The sequence below is a fragment of the Tupaia chinensis genome, unplaced genomic scaffold (assembly GCF_000334495.1).
Source record: "Tupaia chinensis unplaced genomic scaffold, TupChi_1.0 Scaffold000159_1, whole genome shotgun sequence".
Classification (NCBI taxonomy): Eukaryota; Metazoa; Chordata; class Mammalia; order Scandentia; family Tupaiidae; genus Tupaia; species Tupaia belangeri.
The window spans coordinates 6105386-6122122 of NW_006159630.1; the positions used below are offsets into that span (position 1 = coordinate 6105386).

The 16737-nt window shown below is 53.6% G+C and overlaps 2 protein-coding genes and 1 pseudogene across 8 annotated transcripts in view; all 3 read left to right on the plus strand.

Annotated features, from left to right (window-relative positions):
* Positions 1–2225, plus strand: part of LOC102472364 (uncharacterized) — a 26308-nt gene extending 24083 nt beyond the window's left edge. The window contains 4 exon segments of the mRNA XM_014586674.2: positions 10–240; positions 347–545; positions 909–983; positions 1263–2225. Of these exon segments, the coding sequence (XP_014442160.1) occupies positions 10–240; positions 347–545; positions 909–983; positions 1263–1903 (1146 nt within the window). The 3' untranslated portion in view covers positions 1904–2225.
* Positions 2226–2295: 70 nt separating this feature from the next.
* On the plus strand, positions 2296–4659 carry LOC102472801 (60S ribosomal protein L26 pseudogene; annotated as a pseudogene).
* An 11734-nt stretch (positions 4660–16393) lies between these two features.
* WBP2 (WW domain binding protein 2) overlaps positions 16394–16737 on the plus strand; it is an 8119-nt gene continuing 7775 nt past the window's right edge. The window contains exon 1 of one of the 7 annotated variants that reach the window (XM_006145792.3): positions 16394–16672. In XM_006145792.3, coding sequence (XP_006145854.1) covers positions 16614–16672 — 59 coding nt within the window. In that variant the 5' untranslated portion in view covers positions 16394–16613. Of the gene's footprint in view, positions 16673–16698; positions 16724–16737 lie in introns of those variants that run through there. The other 6 variants (XM_006145788.3, XM_027770780.1, XM_027770781.1 and 3 more) reach the window with 6 other exon arrangements.

Genomic DNA, 16737 nt, shown 5'->3' on the forward strand with positions numbered 1-16737 from the left:
CCTGTGCAGAGCGCAGCCGTGGCAGAGCGCGAAAGGGTGAGTCAGTTGTTCGCCGAGGCTGCGGCCACCCTGCAGGGCTTCCAGGCAGAGGTGTTGGGCTTCATCGGAGAGGGAGAGGCCACCATACTGGGCCGCTCCCAGGGGGACCTGCGGCGCCAGGAGGAGCAGCGCAGTCGCCTGAGCCGGGCCCGCCACAACCTCAGCCAGGTCCCAGAGGCCGACTCGGTCAGCTTTCTGCAGGTGAGGGCAGCCCTGCTGGCCACCGGGGAGCAGAGGGTGAGTGGGGGTCCCTCCCATGGTCTGGAGGGGCTCTGAGCTCAGCCTCAGCAGGCATCATCTGGCGCAGGAGCTCCTGGCCCTGAGGCTGGCCCTGGAGGAGGGCTGCGGCCCTGGGCCCGGCCCCCCGAGGGAGCTCAGCTTCACCCAGTCGTCCCAAGCTGTCCGGGCGGTGAGAGATGTGCTGGCCGCAGCCTGTGCCAGCCAGTGGGAGCAGCTGCGGGGGCCAGGCACCCACGAGGACGGGCTGCAGAAGCTGGGCTCGGAAGGTGGGTGCCCCAGATGACTCCCCCTCCCTGTCTTCCCACACTGGGGCCCGAGCCCAGTGGCCATCGAGGAGGGGAGGAGGGAAACTGTGCCTGGCACAGGGAGGGGCCCAAGTCCTGCCAGGGATGGAGCGCCAGCAGTAGTGACTGGTCTCTTTGGCCACATTCTGGAGGGCAGAGGGGCCTCTCCTGGCCCACCCTCTGGCTTCAGAGAGGCCAAGGCCACAGAGCAGGTAGGGCCTGCATGTGGACAGAGGGTGCCATAACTGGGCGTGCCCTCACCCTAGGGAAGGACGGGGGAGAGGGTACAGGGTGCAGAGGGGGCTTGGACCCATTGGACAGACACCATCATCTCCTTTCCTGCAGCTGATGCGGAATCCCAGGACCCGGACAGCACCAACCACCAGGAGAGCGAAGCCCCCAGGGACTACTTCCTCAAATGTAAGCAGACCCCAGCCCTCCCCACCCACACCCTGCTCCCCTAGGCTGCCTGACTAGCCCCAGGAGCAGGCCCCCCGGCTGGCCCAGACATGCGAGGGTTTGATTCCCCTGCCTGGTTCCTGGGCCGAGCTTCATCAGCTCGTGGGTGGTCTCCAGCATCTGAATTGTGCTGGCTGCAGAGGGAAGGGAGGGGCTGTGTTTTGGGGAGGTGGGCTCCTGGGCAGTGGCGTCCTGCCTGAGCCCGGCCCTGAGCCCCGCCTCTCCCGTCTGTGGGATCAGTCGCCTACATCGTGGACCTGGACAGTGACACGGCAGACAAGTACCTGCAGCTCTTCGGAACCAAAGGCGTTAAGAGGGTGCTCTGTCCCATCAACTACCCCGAGTCGCCCACCCGCTTCACCCACTGTGAGCAGGTGCTAGGCGAGGGCGCCCTGGACCGGGGCACCTACTACTGGGAGGTGGAGATCATCGAGGGCTGGGTCAGCATGGGGGTCATGGCCGAAGGCTTCTCCCCGCAAGAGCCCTACGACAGGGGCCGCCTGGGCCGCAACGCCCACTCCTGCTGCTTGCAATGGAATGGACGTGGCTTCTCCGTCTGGTTCCACGGGCTGGAGGCGCCCCTGCCCCACCCCTTCTCACCCACGGTTGGGATCTGCCTGGAATATGCTGACCACGCCCTGGCCTTCTACGCCGTGCGGGAGGGCAAGATGAGCCTTCTGCGGAGGCTGAAGGCCTCCCGGCCTCGTCGGAGTGGTGCCCTGGCCTCCCCGACTGACCCCTTCCAGAGCCGCCTGGACAGCCACTTTGCAGGGCTGTTCACCCACAGGCTCAAGCCTGCCTTCTTCCTGGAGAGTGTGGATGCCCATCTGCAGATCGGGCCCCTCAAGAAGTCCTGTATATCCGTACTGAAGAGGAGGTGATGCAGGGGTCGGGCCTCCCCACCGTGGCCTCAGCCCGTGGGAGCTTGCGTCTCCAGGCCCCCATCTCACTGCAGGGAAGGCACCAGCCTTAGAGACCCACACGCCTCCAGCCTTCTCATTTCTGGAGGCGGCCACCTTCTATACACATGGCCTCCCACCCCTCTGGGAGGAGGCTCTCCGCACCTTGCCCTGCACTAGGCCTTGTTTCAGGGAGACAGCCAGAGCTGGGAAGGCCCAGGCTACCCCAACCCTCCTTTCCCAGGCTTCTAGAACAGTGCCTGGCTTGTTGTAGGTGTTCAATAAACATTTGTTGCGTGAATGACTCCCTTTTCCCTCCGTCTCTCCGCCCTCCAAGAATTCCCAGAACTTCCTATATTTTAAGAGCTGTCCCGATGGGCAGGCAGAAGGGTGTCCACTGGTCCCAGGACTCCTGTTGGGAGGAAGAGCCCAGGAGGAGGGGCTGAAACAGAATAGCTGCCGTTCGGGACACCCCCACACCCTGGCTCTCGGCAGGGGCAGCCAGAGGTGGTTTCTGCAGGGTCCGGCCCCTGTTGTCCTGGAGGCCGGCGTGTTTGCTTTGGATGGCCAGCTCCCACCAGCTATTTTCATCCTAATGCCACAGCCTAGTTCCGGACCTGCCCGCGGCTCTTTCTGCCCAGAATTCAAGACAGACTTCACACCCGCAAGAGCAGGGCAGGACTCCTGGGTGTGGGCAGGAGAGTTGGAGTCCCCACGCTTCTCTTACACACACAGCCCTTGTCAGTCCACAGGGCTGAGAGGGCCCTGAGTGTGGCTGGAGCCCGGAACATCACAGTAAAGGGACGCCTGTCCTCTGGAATCCACCTCCCCTCTCGTCTCTGCAGCCAGCTGTGTAGGTGTAGCAGGCGCACCCAGCCTCTCCTGGGAGGGCCCAGCATCCTTTCTGCTGCGGGACCCCCAGCGACCGGGGATGACCTGAGACTACTGGGCCAGTGTGTTTCTGGGCCAGCTCCCTCCTCCGTGGGTTCTCTGTGGCCCAGGTGCACCCCAGAGTGGGGCCACACCCCAGGAAAGGACAGGCAGAGGCCTCTGCCCCAGCTCAAGGCCAAGCCGGACAATGGGTGAGTTATGCCGCCAGACAGCAAGGCCATACAAGTCCTCCCGGCCTCCCCGGCTAAAAATAGCCCCTCCCACCACAGCTCGCTGCCCAGCAGCCAGGATGTTGCTTTTCCGGGCGGGGCCTCCTCACTCCTGGTGCTTTGTCTTCTCAACAGGAGTCCCCTGGCCGCCACAGGTCCCTAGCTCACTTGCAGCGGGTGTCCCAGCATGGACCAATAGGGGCTTCCTAGAGCCCCTTCCCACCTACCCAAGGGGCAGGAGCATGTGGGTCCCCTCTCACCTCCACTGCCTGCCTTGCCTCCTCCCCCAGCTTGGCATCCCCACCCCCATGCTTCCCTTACCTGGGAACCCTCTGGTCCCCAACCCTGCAGGAAGCCCTGGCATGTCGCAGAATGTAAGCGAGGCAGACAGGGACCTGCACAAGCCTGGTGCTTCAGTGGTGGGATTCAGGCCTGACTGCTCACGTTTGTGGCCATGCACAAGTGCCACTTGCAGAGTGACTTGCATGGGACCTTCTGAAACGAAGCGTCCAAATGCCAAATCCCAGAGACACAGCTTGGAGAGTCTCTGGCCGCCCTCTGCACAGTGACCTAGAGGCCGGGTGGCAGAGCCCAGGTTTAGCCACAGGTTGGCCACAGTCCTGCACGCCCTCTGTGACCCGGGGCCCAGCCAGCCGGAGCTGGGAGGGCTGCTGTATACTGCCCGGCGTCTCTCCATCTGTCTGCCTGTGCCGGTGTGCGAGGTGCCAGCCCCGTGGCCTTTCCACTGACGCTCTGGGGAGACCTAGGAAGAGGTAGACTGAGGTGGGGCAAATGGAAACCAGGGGCTTAGCCCTCTAACCCCCGTCAACACTTTAGTCAGAAATGATTGTATCTGCTTTATCCACAATTGCTTAAGGGGCAACCAGCAGATGGCATAATGGTTATGTCACTGGACTACCATGTAGCCGACCACAGTTCAAGTCCTGGACCCAGCTTAAAACTCATGCCGGTGTGTGCCCAAGAGGAAAGTGGATGGAGGAGAAGGGATTGTGGTGTGGCCATCCCCCTTGGGGGTGACTTCCTGCTTTCTGTTTCTCTCTCTCTCTGCTGTCTCTGTGGTGAGTGCACAAACCCTATAGGAAAAAGCTCTCTAAAAAAAAAAAAAAAAGCTTGAGCCCGCTGGAAAAAAGCTCGCAAAAAAAAAAAAAAAAAAGCTTGAGACCTTTCTCTTGCGCGGCCATCGCCGGAGCTGCAGCGGCCAAAACGAAGTTCAATCCTTCCGTGACTTCTGACCGAAGCAAGAACCGTAAAAGGCATTTCAATGCACCTTCCCACATCCGAAGGAAAATAATGTCTCCCCCCCTTTCCAAAGAGCTGAGGCAGAAGAACGACGTGCGATCTATGCCCATCCGAAAGGACGATGACGTTCAGGTTGTGCGAGGACACTGGAAAGGGCAGCACAGTGGCAAAGGGGTCCAAGTTCACAGGAAGAAATCTGTCACCTACACTGAGCGGGTGCAGCGGTCCATGTGGGGAGTCGCCCCAGCAAGGCGGTTACCATAGACTAAAGCTGGACAAAGACCGCAAAGAGATCCTTGAGCGGGAAGCCAAGCCTCGCCAGGCAGGAAAGGAAAAGGGCAATATAAGGAAGAAACGATGGAAAAGATGCAGGAGTAAAATAACCCTATCTGCCGTTCTTATTAAAAAACTGCTAAAATGAAAAAAAAAGCTTGAGGAAGAAAGAACCTGTTAAAAAGAAAAAGATCAGACAACCTCTCGCGAGGTCCCAACTTTCTCCTCCCATCCCCACCGTCATTTACAGATGGAGAAACCGCGGCACAGACTTTATAAAGAGTTACCCGAGGTCACCCAGGCCAGGATACTTTCTCCACACGCCACAACATAGATGTGCCCTGTGCTTAGACATGTCTATACACACACGTGCACACACGTGCACACACACAGCCCGCTTCCCTGTGCTGCCTCCTGTTTGAGCCGCCCTTGCAGGCCTCGGTTCCCACAGAAACCAGAGCCCTTGGCATAGTTGCCTGAGGGTCCCCTCCCGGAGCCCCGCCAGGCCAGGACAATGGTGGAGGGCGAAGGGTTTGTGAGGCTGTGGCTCTCGGCTGAGTCTGGCTCCGTGGGGCCAGGCAGGGCGCCAACCTCCCTTGAGCTTTGTTTCTGTGGGAAAATGAGCCCAGAGTTCCACACAGCCGCCTAGCAATGACTGGAGCCTCGTTCCCTGCTTGGCGGCTGCACACACCAGAGGCCTGGCCCCACTGCTGCACCTCCAGCAGGGCAGAGCCAACAGTCCTCCCGCCCTCTGCCCGCACTCCATCCCCTCCCCAGGCCCAAGGAACACGGGGAAGGGCCTTCACCTCCCTCCTCTCAGGCAGAGGATGAAGCCAGACCCAAGGCTGTGGCTGAACAGGAGGGCCTGGCCAGGACCAAGACATGAGCTGGGTGTGGCTGAGGTTGTGGCTGGAACGGGTTTTGGGAGTGGATTTTTAGCCTCAAGGAGAAAACTAGCCTTTGGCTGCAGGCTCTGTGTTCCATTGAGCTCCACCCACGCCCAACCCTCGCCTTCTTATTTGCTGCCAATATTCAAAATCTGGAAGTCAGGTCATTCCCTTTCTGCATAGTCCCATCTTCTGGGGGACACCTAGGACTGCAGGAGGGGCCAGACAGCCTGGCCCACAGGGAAGGTTCTGGGTTTGTGTTTGGAGACCTTCCTGAATAAGCCAGGCCAGTGTGTGCCCATGATCCAGACTCTGAAGGGGGTGTGCGGGGGTCTCAGCATTAAGACCCTGCTGAGGACGTTGTCTCTCTGTCTTTCTCACTCATACAAGAAATGAACTTGGGACCAGCAGTTGGCGTAATGGTTATGTCGCTGGACTCCCATGTAGTCAGCCACGGTTCAAATCCCAGACACAGTAGCTTAAACTCACACCGGGCGCGTGTGCGTGTGTGCCCAAGATCCCGAGAGGAGAATGGAGGAGAAGGGATTGCAGCATGGTCATCCCCCCGGGGGGTGATTTCTTGCTTTCTGTCTCTCTGTCTCTGTCTTTTTGGCAAGCGCACGTGCCCTATAGCAAAAATCTCTCCAAAAAAAAAAAAGCATCAGGAGGAATCTTCCCCCTTTCCCCATCTGCCTAAAGGCAAGACCTAGTCCTCCCTTAGCAGAGATTCCCCAGGCGGTCAGTCCTACAATAGCTCGCCAGCTCTGGCAGGGCCAGAGGAACTGGGAGCCAACGTCACTACCCTCTCACAGTTTCCCACCACCGGGGCCAGACTGCTTGGCCCTTTGTCCTGTCATGTCTACACGCATTGTTCTTTCTTAGACGCTGTGTAAGCCAGGACCCTGAATCACCACTTTGAGAGGTACTTTGGAACCGAAGTCTCCTGCCTGACGGCCACACGTATAAATAATTTATGTTTTTCCCTTATTGATCTGTCTTTTCTTCCTTTTTTTTTTTTTTTGAGAGGTTTTTGCTATAGGACACAGACAGAGACAGAGACAGAAAGCAAGAAATCACCCCCCAGGAGGGATGGCCACACCGCAATCCCTTCTCCTCCGTTCTCTTCTTGGGATCTTGGGCATGCATGCACACGCGCCCGGCGTGAGTTTTAAGCTGCCAGGTCTGGGATTCAAACCTCAGTTGACTACTTTCCCGCTCTCTTGTTCTCTCGTGAACTTATGTGTCCTCTGGCTTTTAAAACTAACTAGGGCCAGCAAGTGGCTTGGTGGCTAGGTGTTCACACATGGCCGATTACAGTTCAAGTCCTAGACCTGGTGGCTTGACATCAGGCACAGGGCCAGCAGATAGCGTGGTGGTGACAGTGGCTGGACTCCCACATGGCCAACCACGGTTGGAGTCCTGGACCTGGTGGCTTGAAAATCATGCCAGGTGCATGTGTGTGTGCCAAAAATCCCAGAAGGAGAATAGAGGAGAAGGGATTGCAGTGGAGAAGGATGGCAGCATGGCCATTCCCTCTGAGGGGAGATTTCTCACTTTGTCTCTCTCTGTCTCTCTCCTGTGAGCACACACACCCTACGGCAAAAAAAAAAAAAAGAAAGAAAAGAAAAGAAAGAAAGAAATCACATTAGGTGCATGTGCGTGCGTGCCCAAAATCCCAGGAGGAGAATGGAGGAGAAGGGATTGCAGCACGGCCATTCCCCCCGGGGGTGATTTCTCACTTACCTCTCTCTGTTTCTCCCCAGCAAGCACACACACCGTATGGCAGAAACAAACACAAAATTAACTAACCAAATAAGTGGGGGTGGTGGGGATATTACGATTCCCCTGAATAACTGAGTGCAATCTATACTCCTGAAGATGTCTCAGTCCTTGGGTTTTCTCCAAGTTTCTGTGTTTCGGGAGCTAAAACTGGCCCAGATGTAGGCTTGCCCAGAGTCAGCATCTTGTCCCGCCCGTGAGTCCGTAAATTTTCACTCCTGCACTCAACAATCCAGAGTCAGCGTGGGGCAGAAATCTGAACAGCCATGTCAAAACAGCATTACTTTTGGCCTGCAGGTGGCGTGGTAGTAAAGGGCACTGGCCATGGCCGACTGGCTCGCGTTCCGGACCTGGCGGCTTTTTCTCTCTCTCTCACTCTGTCCCTCTCTGGTCAAATTTAAATTAATTCATTTGGAACCAGCAGTTAGCGTAATGGCTATGTCGCTGGACTCCCACGTAGTCAACTGCGGTTCGTGTCCCGGACCCGGTGACTTAAAACTCACGCCGGGCGCGTGTGCATGCGTGCCCAAGATCCCGAGAGGAGAATGGAGGAGAAGGGATTGTGGCGGGGCCATCCCCCCGGGGGGTGATTTCTCACTTTCTATCTCTCTGTCTGGCAAGCGCACATGCTGTATAGTGAAAACCTCTCCAAAAAAAAAAAAAAAATTAAATGAATGAATTAATTTAATTTAATGAAATAATTCTAAAAAGGGGAGGGCGGCAGGTGGTATGGTGGTTACAGGCACTGGATTCCCACATGGCTGACTGGGGTTTGAGTTCTGGACCTGGCAGCTTGCTTTCTTGCTTTCCCTCCCTCTCTCTCTTTCTCACTTTGTCCCTCTCTGGTCAAATTAAAATAAATAAATAAATAAATAAAGTTGAATAAAATAATTATTTTAAAAAAAGCAAACAAATGGAATTAAATAAATTAATAAACAAATGTTTAAAAAAAAAAAAGGAAAGAAAAGAAAAGACAATCCAGCATTATTCTCAATAGCCCAAAGGTGGAAACTATCCGAGTGCCTATCGATGGACGAGTTGCCTACGCGGAATGAGGTGCATCCACAAATGGAGAATCACTGTGTCTTAAAAGGGAAGGAAATTCTGGCACGTGGGCGAACCTTGAAGATGTTATGTTAAAGGAAATAGCCAAACACAAAAGACAGACGCTGCATGATTCCACTTGTCTGAGGCACCAAGAGTCACCAAATTCGTGGAATGAAGGGTGGCAGTTGCCAGGCGATGGGCCTCTCCTGGACCCTCCTCTCCTCGAACTCCCTCTTGTTGAGGGGTCCCAGCCATGTCTTCTGGGTTTTCAGAGTGGAAACACCTTCAAACGCGACTCAGCCTCTTGCAGGCTCCCTCCCTGGGTTTGCAGCTCGGATGTGGAGCCGGCTGGCCGCAGAGGCCTGTATAAACAGACCCAGCAGCAGCGGCTGAGCTGACCCTACAGCTGTGTCTGGGGAAAGTGAACTGACAGCTGGGAGGTCCAGGCCGGGAACTCTGGGGTGGGGCCCATCTCCTTAGCAACCAGAAACAGCCCCAGACATGCATTGGCCCTGCCTCTTGTGGAAGGAGCAAAGAACTCCTGTTCCTGAAATACCCACAACCCAAAGGACCCGCCTCAAAATAGCTCACTTCCACATCAGCAGCGCCTTGCTGTCCCTGCGCTTAGCTCAACCCACAGCAAGTGCAGAACGCGGGAGTTCCCAAGCGTTTTCGTTCTTCCACTGGCCTGTTTGGGAGATGGCAGCTGGCTGTGTGAAAAAACTCAGTGCGTAAAGCGTGAATTTTTCCCGTAACATTCGGGCATAACAAACGTCTATTTCAGTCTTTTTCCTAAAAGAAATCAAATTTCATTATGAGCCACCCTTTGGCAAGAGGGCAACAAATTCCACCCCAGACCTGTCTGGTGTCTGAAGGACTCCTTCTCCCTCGGTAAATAACAATCTGGGTTTGGTACCAGCAGGTGGAGTGGTGGTAAGGGTGCTGGACTCCTACATGGCCAACTGTGGTTTGAGTCCCAGACCTGTCAGCTTGCTTTCCCACTTTCCTTCTCTCACTCTGTCCCTCTATGGTTAATATCAAAATAAATAAAATTAGGTAAAATAATTCTTTTTTTTTTTTTTTGAGAGGTTTATAAAACAGACAGAGACAGAGAGTCAGAAAGTGAGAAATCATTCACTCCTCCCCCCCCAGGGAGGATGGCCATGCCACAATCCCTCCTCCTCCATTCTCTTCTTGGGATCTTGGTTACGCATGCACATGCACCTGGTGTGAGTTTAAGCCTTCGGTCCCGGACTCGAACCACGGTCGACTACATGGGAGTCCAGCGACATAGCCATTTCAACAACTGCTGGTCCCGATAAAATAATTCTTTAAAAATAAATACACTTTTTTTTGTGTGTGTGGCCATGCTGCAATCCCTTCTCCTCCATTCTCCTCTTGGGATCTTGGGCACACATGCACACGCACCCAGCGTGAGTTTAAGCCACCGGGTCTGTGACTCAAACCACAGTCGACTACGTGGGAATCCAGCAACATAGCCATTATGCTGACTGTTGGTCCCCCCAAAAAATAGACTGTTAAAAAAAATAATGGCCTGGGGTCTTTGAGGTGCCTGGAGAGTGGCAGAGCCGCTAACCTGCATCTGCTGGTGCTTCTGACCCAGGTGCACCTCACAATGGCTGAGTCCCCACTGCCCAGGTCATGCGAGGGTCAGAAACTATGCCACCTATTGTCTCCCAGCTCCAAACCCACTCCAGACCCACCTAGGGCAGCTGAAATAAACTTCCGAACCTGGGTGGCTCAATCAAAATGTTTGTGCTGGAGGCCGGAGTTGGAAATCACCGTGTGGCAGGGCTGGCCCTCTGGGAGGCCGGGGTGGGGAGTCCAGCCCATGCCTCTCCCTCACCCCATGTCTGGTGGTCTGCTGACAATATTCAACAATCCTGGACTTGTCATTCTCTGCCTCCGTCTCCGCATGACCCCTCCCTGCGTGTGCGCGCCTGCGTCCGAGTTTCCCCTTCTCACAAGGACACCAGTCACCTTGGCTTAGGCCCTCCTCAGTGACCTCATCTTAACTAATTATGGCTGCAACAACCCTATTTCCAAATAAGGCCACATTCTAGGATTCTGGAGGTTAGGACTTCAAGTACAAATGTGGGGAAGGGAGACACAGCTCAGACTAACACCCACCTACCACACTCTGCTCCGTGATGCTGAGCTGGGATTCTGGGAGACAATTTCTCCCTGCCTGTTACTCCCCACCAATGCTTCCATCAGGGGGTGCTAGCACCCGCAGTGGGGCATGGTCATGCTCCAGTCCCTTCCCTGTTTTTCCAACCTGTTGGGATTTGGGGCATGACCAGCATGTTTTTGAAACTGCTAGTGCCGGGACTTGAACTGTGGCTGGCTGTATGAGACCTGGCTTCCTTGACTATAGCCATGTGGCCAGTCCTGCAGCAAAGCTTTTACTTGCTTTTTAGCTGCTATAATTCAGTCTTCTGGGAAAAATAATAGCATTCACAATAAAATAAACAATTTGTAGATAAAGTTTAGTGGGATTAAAGTTGTTCTGGGAAATCGGTTGCCTCCCCCCCGCAGCTGTTCCCGGTCCAGTGATCCCTGGAGACAGTAGCGATTTTCTTTTCCTGTCAAATGTCTCTTCCATGAGGGCATTTTCAAACTGGCCCAACAGCAGCCTTCGCCTTGCTCAGTGCATTGCGTAGACTTTCCCATGCTCTCATGATTTATTTCTAAGGTTTTTGCCATAGGGTGCATGCGCTCACCAGAGAGAGACACACAGAGAGGGAAAGTGAGAAGTCACCCCAAGGGGGATGGCCATGCCACAATCCCTTCTCCTCCATTCTCCTCTTGGAATTTTGGGTATGCATGCACGTGAGCCCCATGTGATTTTCAAGTTGCTGGGTCTGGGACTCGAACTATGGTCGGTCATGTGGGAGTTCAGCACCTTGACCACCATGCCACCTGCTGGTCCTGCTCACACTCTCATGATTAAGACAGGTTTTGTTCAGCAGCAAAGAGTAAAGGTATTGTTTCAGGAATTTTTTTTTTTTTTTTTTTTGGTTTTTGCTATAGAGCACGTGAGATTGCCAGACAGAGAGAGACAGAGAGATAGAAAGCGAGAAATCACCCCCCAGGGGGGATGGTCACGTGGCAATCCCTTCTCCTCCATTCTCCTCTCGGGATCTTGGGCACGCACACACACGCGCCCAGTGTTGAGTTTAAGCCACCGGGTCCAGGACACAAACTGCGGTCGACTATGTGGGAGTCCAGCGACATAGCCATTACGCTAACTGCTGGTCCCAGAAACTTGCTTTTTTAAAAGCAGGCACAGGCACCCCAGGGTGCCCACCAAACCGTGTTTGGTCACGATTCTGAAGGATACTATGAGAAGCAAGGATCAGTTCTGAGTGGTTGCTGTTTCTGAGGCAGGATTAGAAGTGGGGACTAACGAGGGATAGGGTGCTGTCAAGAGATGAGGGTTTAGTGCTGGGGCCTCTGTTAATAGCTGAAATTGCAAAGCCGGTCTGGGGTGTCCTTGGTAAGAAAGCAACTATTGGGGCCAGCGAGTGGCATGGTGGTTAAGGCACTGGATTTCCACACGGCCAACCGCAGATTGAGTCCTGGACCTGGCAGCTTGATAACAGCAGGGGGCCGGGGGGGGGCGGTGCAAGTGGCATGGTAGTTAAGGGTTAAGAGTGCTGGACTTCCATGTGGCTGACAGCAGTTCAAGTCCCAGACCTGGTGGCTTGCTTTCTCTCTCTCTCTCACTCTCACTCTGTTTCTCTCTGGTCAAATAAAAATAAATAAAGCTAAATAAAATAATAACTAAAAAAATAAACAAAAAACAGCACCAGACATGTGCATATGTGTGCCAAGAATTCTGAGAGGAGAATGGAGGAGAAGGGATGGCGGTGTGGCCGTCCCCACGGGAGGTGATTTCTCACTTTCCCATTCTCTGTCCCCAGTTAGTGCATGTACCCTATGGCAAAAACCAAAAAAAAAAAAAAAGAAAAAAACAGTTGCTGATGAAAGAGGGGGCCGGAGGGCCGGTGTGGTGGTGTCACCTCCAGGGCACGGCACATGTAGAAAATGACTGTTCGTTCAGCCCAAGTGATATTTGTTTGTCCCAGTGAACCAAACGCGTGGCGCTTTTTGGGGGTCAAGAGATGAACCAGTTCGGGGGCTCTGCCACCCGGACCTTGCCCGGCGAGTCTCTCAGACCTACCTGTACCCCTTAGCTGCTCAGAGAACTCCAGCCTGGAGAACTTGAGCAGTTAAAGCTCAGTGAGAGAGACCCTTACAGGAACAGCAGAGTGGGGCAAAAGGCAGGGGCCCGGTCTGAGTACTGAGACGGGGTCCAGAGGGCCCCTTGCTGCCAATGAGCTGCCACAGAGCTCCTCCGTGTGAGCCCTGGACACAACCTACCTCCTCCACAGCCTGGGGGCCACCCTAACAATGTGTTCACATGGTTGTTTTTGTTTTGTTTTGTTTTTTGTTTATTTTACATTCATTTGCTGAGCACCATCACAGTATACAAAATGTGATTTCCCGTCCAGAATACACTGCGCAGCTGCTTAATCATTCATTTTATCAGGCCATGTGTTTTATAAAACTTGCAGACGTTGTGTGTTTTAGCTCAATCGTTAAGCCTGCTATCTCTCCCCATTGTGACTTCCTCTTCAGGACATTCCCCTCCTGGGAGGCCTCTGTGTGGCCACAGCAGAGTTTGCTCATAATTGTGTGCTTGATTTCTTAAAGGGGGCCTCCACAGTTGGGTCCGCTCAGGTCCCAAGAAACCCGGATCTGTCTCAGCCTCCAACCCAGTCTGCCAAAGGGCTGGGGTGGGCCTGGACGGTTGTCCCCACCTTCCCTTTCATGGTCTTTAGAGCAGACATTCCAGCACACCCATTGCTGGGTGGATTTTCCCTTTCCTTTTGAAACTTGCTAATATTTTAAACATTAACCAGTACAAGAGTACAATGCACACTGAGTCATCGGTCCGCCCCAAACTCCCAGGCCCTACCTCAAAGGGATTATTAAGTCAATTTCTGGTTGATCTTTCCAGAAATCTTTATCAATAGCCTATGTTTCTTTTTAAAGAATTATTTGGGTTTTTGGGGACCAGCAGGTGACGTGTTGGTTAAGGCACTGGACACTCCCACATGACCGACCATGGTTCCAGTCCCGGACCTGGCGGCTTGCTTTCTCACCTGCTCTCTTCTCTCTCTCTCTCTCGTCAAATTAAAAAAGAAATAAAGTTAAATAAATAATTCTTTTGAAAAAATAATTATTTGGGTTTCTATGGGGTTTGTTTATTTTGTTTGTTTTTTAGAGACATTTTTGCTATAGGGCAAAGAAAGCAAGAAATCACCCCCAGGGGGTTGGCTGTGCTGCAATCCCTTCTCATCCATTCTCCTCGCAGGATTTTGGACACACATGCCTGATGTGAGTATTTTTAAGCTTCTATGTCCGGGACTGGAACCAGGATCAACTACATGGGAGTCCAGCAACATAACCATTATGCCATCTGCTAATCCCTTAAAGAATTGTTTATTTATCTATTTTTTTAATTCTTTTTTTTTTTTGAGAGGTTTTTGCTATAGGGGCACGTGCACTTGCCAGAAAGACAGATACAGAGAGATAGAAAGCGAGAAATCATCCCTGGGGAGATGGCCACGCTGCAGTCCCTTCTCCTCCATTCTCCTCTTGGGATCTTGGGCATGCACGCACACGTGCCCGGCGTGAGTTTAAGCCACCGGGTCCAGGACTCGAACTGCAGTCAACTACATGGGAGTCCAGCAACATAGTCTTTACACTAATTGCTGGTCCCTTTACCTATTTATTTTAAAGACTTTTTTTTTTTTAAGAGGCTTTTGCCTTAGGGTGTGTGCACTCACCGAAGAGAGAGAGACAGAGACAGTGATAGGGAAAGTGAGATATGACCCCCCTGGGGGGTGGTGAACATGTGTCCAGCGTGAGTTTAAAGCAGCCAGGTCTGGGATGTGAACCACAGTCAACTATATATGGGTGTCTAACGGCACAACCATTATGCCATCTGTTGGTCTCCACATTTGACTTCTTTCTTTCTTTTCTTTAAGAATTATTTTATTTATTTTTAAAATTTGACCAGAGAGGGACAAAGTGGGAGAGAGAGAAAGGGAAAGTAAGGAAGCAAGGCACCAGGTACGGGGTTTGAACCACTGTTGGACATGTGGGAGTCCAGTGCCCTTAACCACCATGCTACCTGCCAGCCCCCCACATTTACTTCTTTTCAAGGGCAGCAGAGAATACACATGCCCAAACCAGTTTACCCCATGGGACAGGCTTCCTCCCGACTTGGCACTTCACTGCGCCTGTCCTGCAAGGAGCTTCCCGGTCTGGCCCAGGACCTCACAGAAGGCTGTTCTGTGGCCGTTTCTAGTGAGGCACTTTCTGTTCCTTGGTACAGAAACTGTAAGGCTGAGTCCAGCAGATGAACCCTGAGGTGCCACCAGGTGTCGAAATGATCTGTCTGCTCAAGCTCAAAATTGTCTCTCACCCTTGAGCGCGTGTGGTCTGTGGCACCAAAAAAAAAATAAATAAATAAATAAATAAATATTGTTAAGATTAATGATGCGGGAACCACCAGTTAGCGTAATGGCTATGTCGCTGGAGTCCCATGTAGTCGACCGCGGTTCGCGTCCTGGACCTGGTGGTTTAAAACTCACGCCGGGCGCGTGTGTGTGCGTGCCCAAGGTCCCGAGAGGAGAATGGAGGAGAAGGGATTGTGGCGTGACCATCCCCCCTGGGGGGGGGTGATTTCTTGCTTTCTGTCTCTCTGTCTCTGTCTGTCTGGCAAGCGCATGCGCCCTATAGTGAAAACCTCTCCAAAAAAAAAAAAAGATTAATGATGCACCGGGACCAACAGATGGTGTAATGGTTACATTGCTGGACTCCCACTTAGTAGGCAGTGGTTTGAATCCTGGACCCAGCAGCTTAAATTCACGCCTGGTTCCTGTGGTGCCCAAGGTCCTGAGAGGAGAATGGAGAAGGGATTGCAAACCATCCCCACTCCTGCTAGGAGTGATTTCTCGCTTTCTGTCGCTGCACAAATCTCTCTCTCTCTCTTTTTAGAATTATTTTATTTATCTTTATTTATTTAATATTTTAATTTGACCAGAGAGGGGCAGAGAGGGAGAAAGAGAAAGTCAGAAAGCAAGCCATCAGGTCCGGGAAGCGAACTGCAGTCCGCCATGTGGGAGTCCAGTGCCCTTAACCACCATGCCACCTGCTGGCCCCCACAAATCTCTCTTTAAACAAAGTTAATGATGCACCAGAATACCGGTGGAGAGTGAGGTTTCCCTGGCTCTCTTCAAAGACTGACCTAGGAGGTGGGAGGGTTTATATAACTACAGCAGAGACAGCCAGCGGGTCACAAGCTGAAATGAGTCAGCCCTATCTGTAAACCGTAGAATCCGGCTGCGGACCTCACACTGTCCCATATCTGTAAACCGTAGAATCCGGCTGCCGATCTCACACTGTCCCCGAGTCTATTCAGTTATCCCGAGTGTCCTTTTACTCAAGCCGGGATGCTACAGGCAAGACCAGGCTGCACACCCAGAATATTCGAGAGGGAGCGGCGCCACCGCGAGGCCAGCTGTGGTAGAGGCAGCAGGGAGGCCGGCCGGTCCGGGATCAGGTCTGGGCACCAGGCCAGGTCCTCTCCCGACACTCCACCTCGGAGGGTCTGGGTTTAAGCTAATTAAAAGGGGGGGGGGGCAGTTTTTTCTGACTCAGCTGACTAAGTCTTGCAAGAGACTGGACCATCTGCTAATCTCTACGGCTCCAGTAACCGCAAGTCTGGAGGCCGCATAAAGATCTGCTGAGTGAATGAGGGTACCCTATCAGGGGACTGTTCAGCCGGGCACATTCAAATTACATCCCATGGGCGTGAGCTTCGTGTCCCTTTAGGATTAAGGCCCCTGGGCAGAGCCAGGCTGTTTATTCCAGTCCCCGGAGGAGGCGACACGGGGCGTGCACAGACAGCTTTGTTATGCAACAGTGGAGTCAATCCAGGCCTGGGGTCTGGAAGACTACAAGTTCCAGAATGCACCCGCCTATCCGCTCAGGGAGAGGGCGCGATTGCGAGAGCATTGCCCCCTGGGAGTTGTAGTCTTCTGCTTGTTTGTGACGCTGGCAGAATGGGGGGAGGGGGGAAAGGGAGTAAACTATCGCCACGTGACGCTCGGAGTCAGGTGGTTGGCCCAGCCTCCGCGCAGGAGCTGTGATTGGCCGACTCTAATACGACCGACGCCACTAGGGGCGGGCCGAAGAGGGGCGCAAGCGCACTGCGTTGCGAGTCTCGGGACCCCTCTCGGAGAGACTATGGCGCTCAACAAGAATCACTCAGAGGGCGGCGGAGTGATCGTCAACAACACCGAAAGGTGAAAACACTGCGGAAGGACCCTGGAGTACAGAGGCGGGGGGTAGGGCAGGTGGGGGGGGGGGG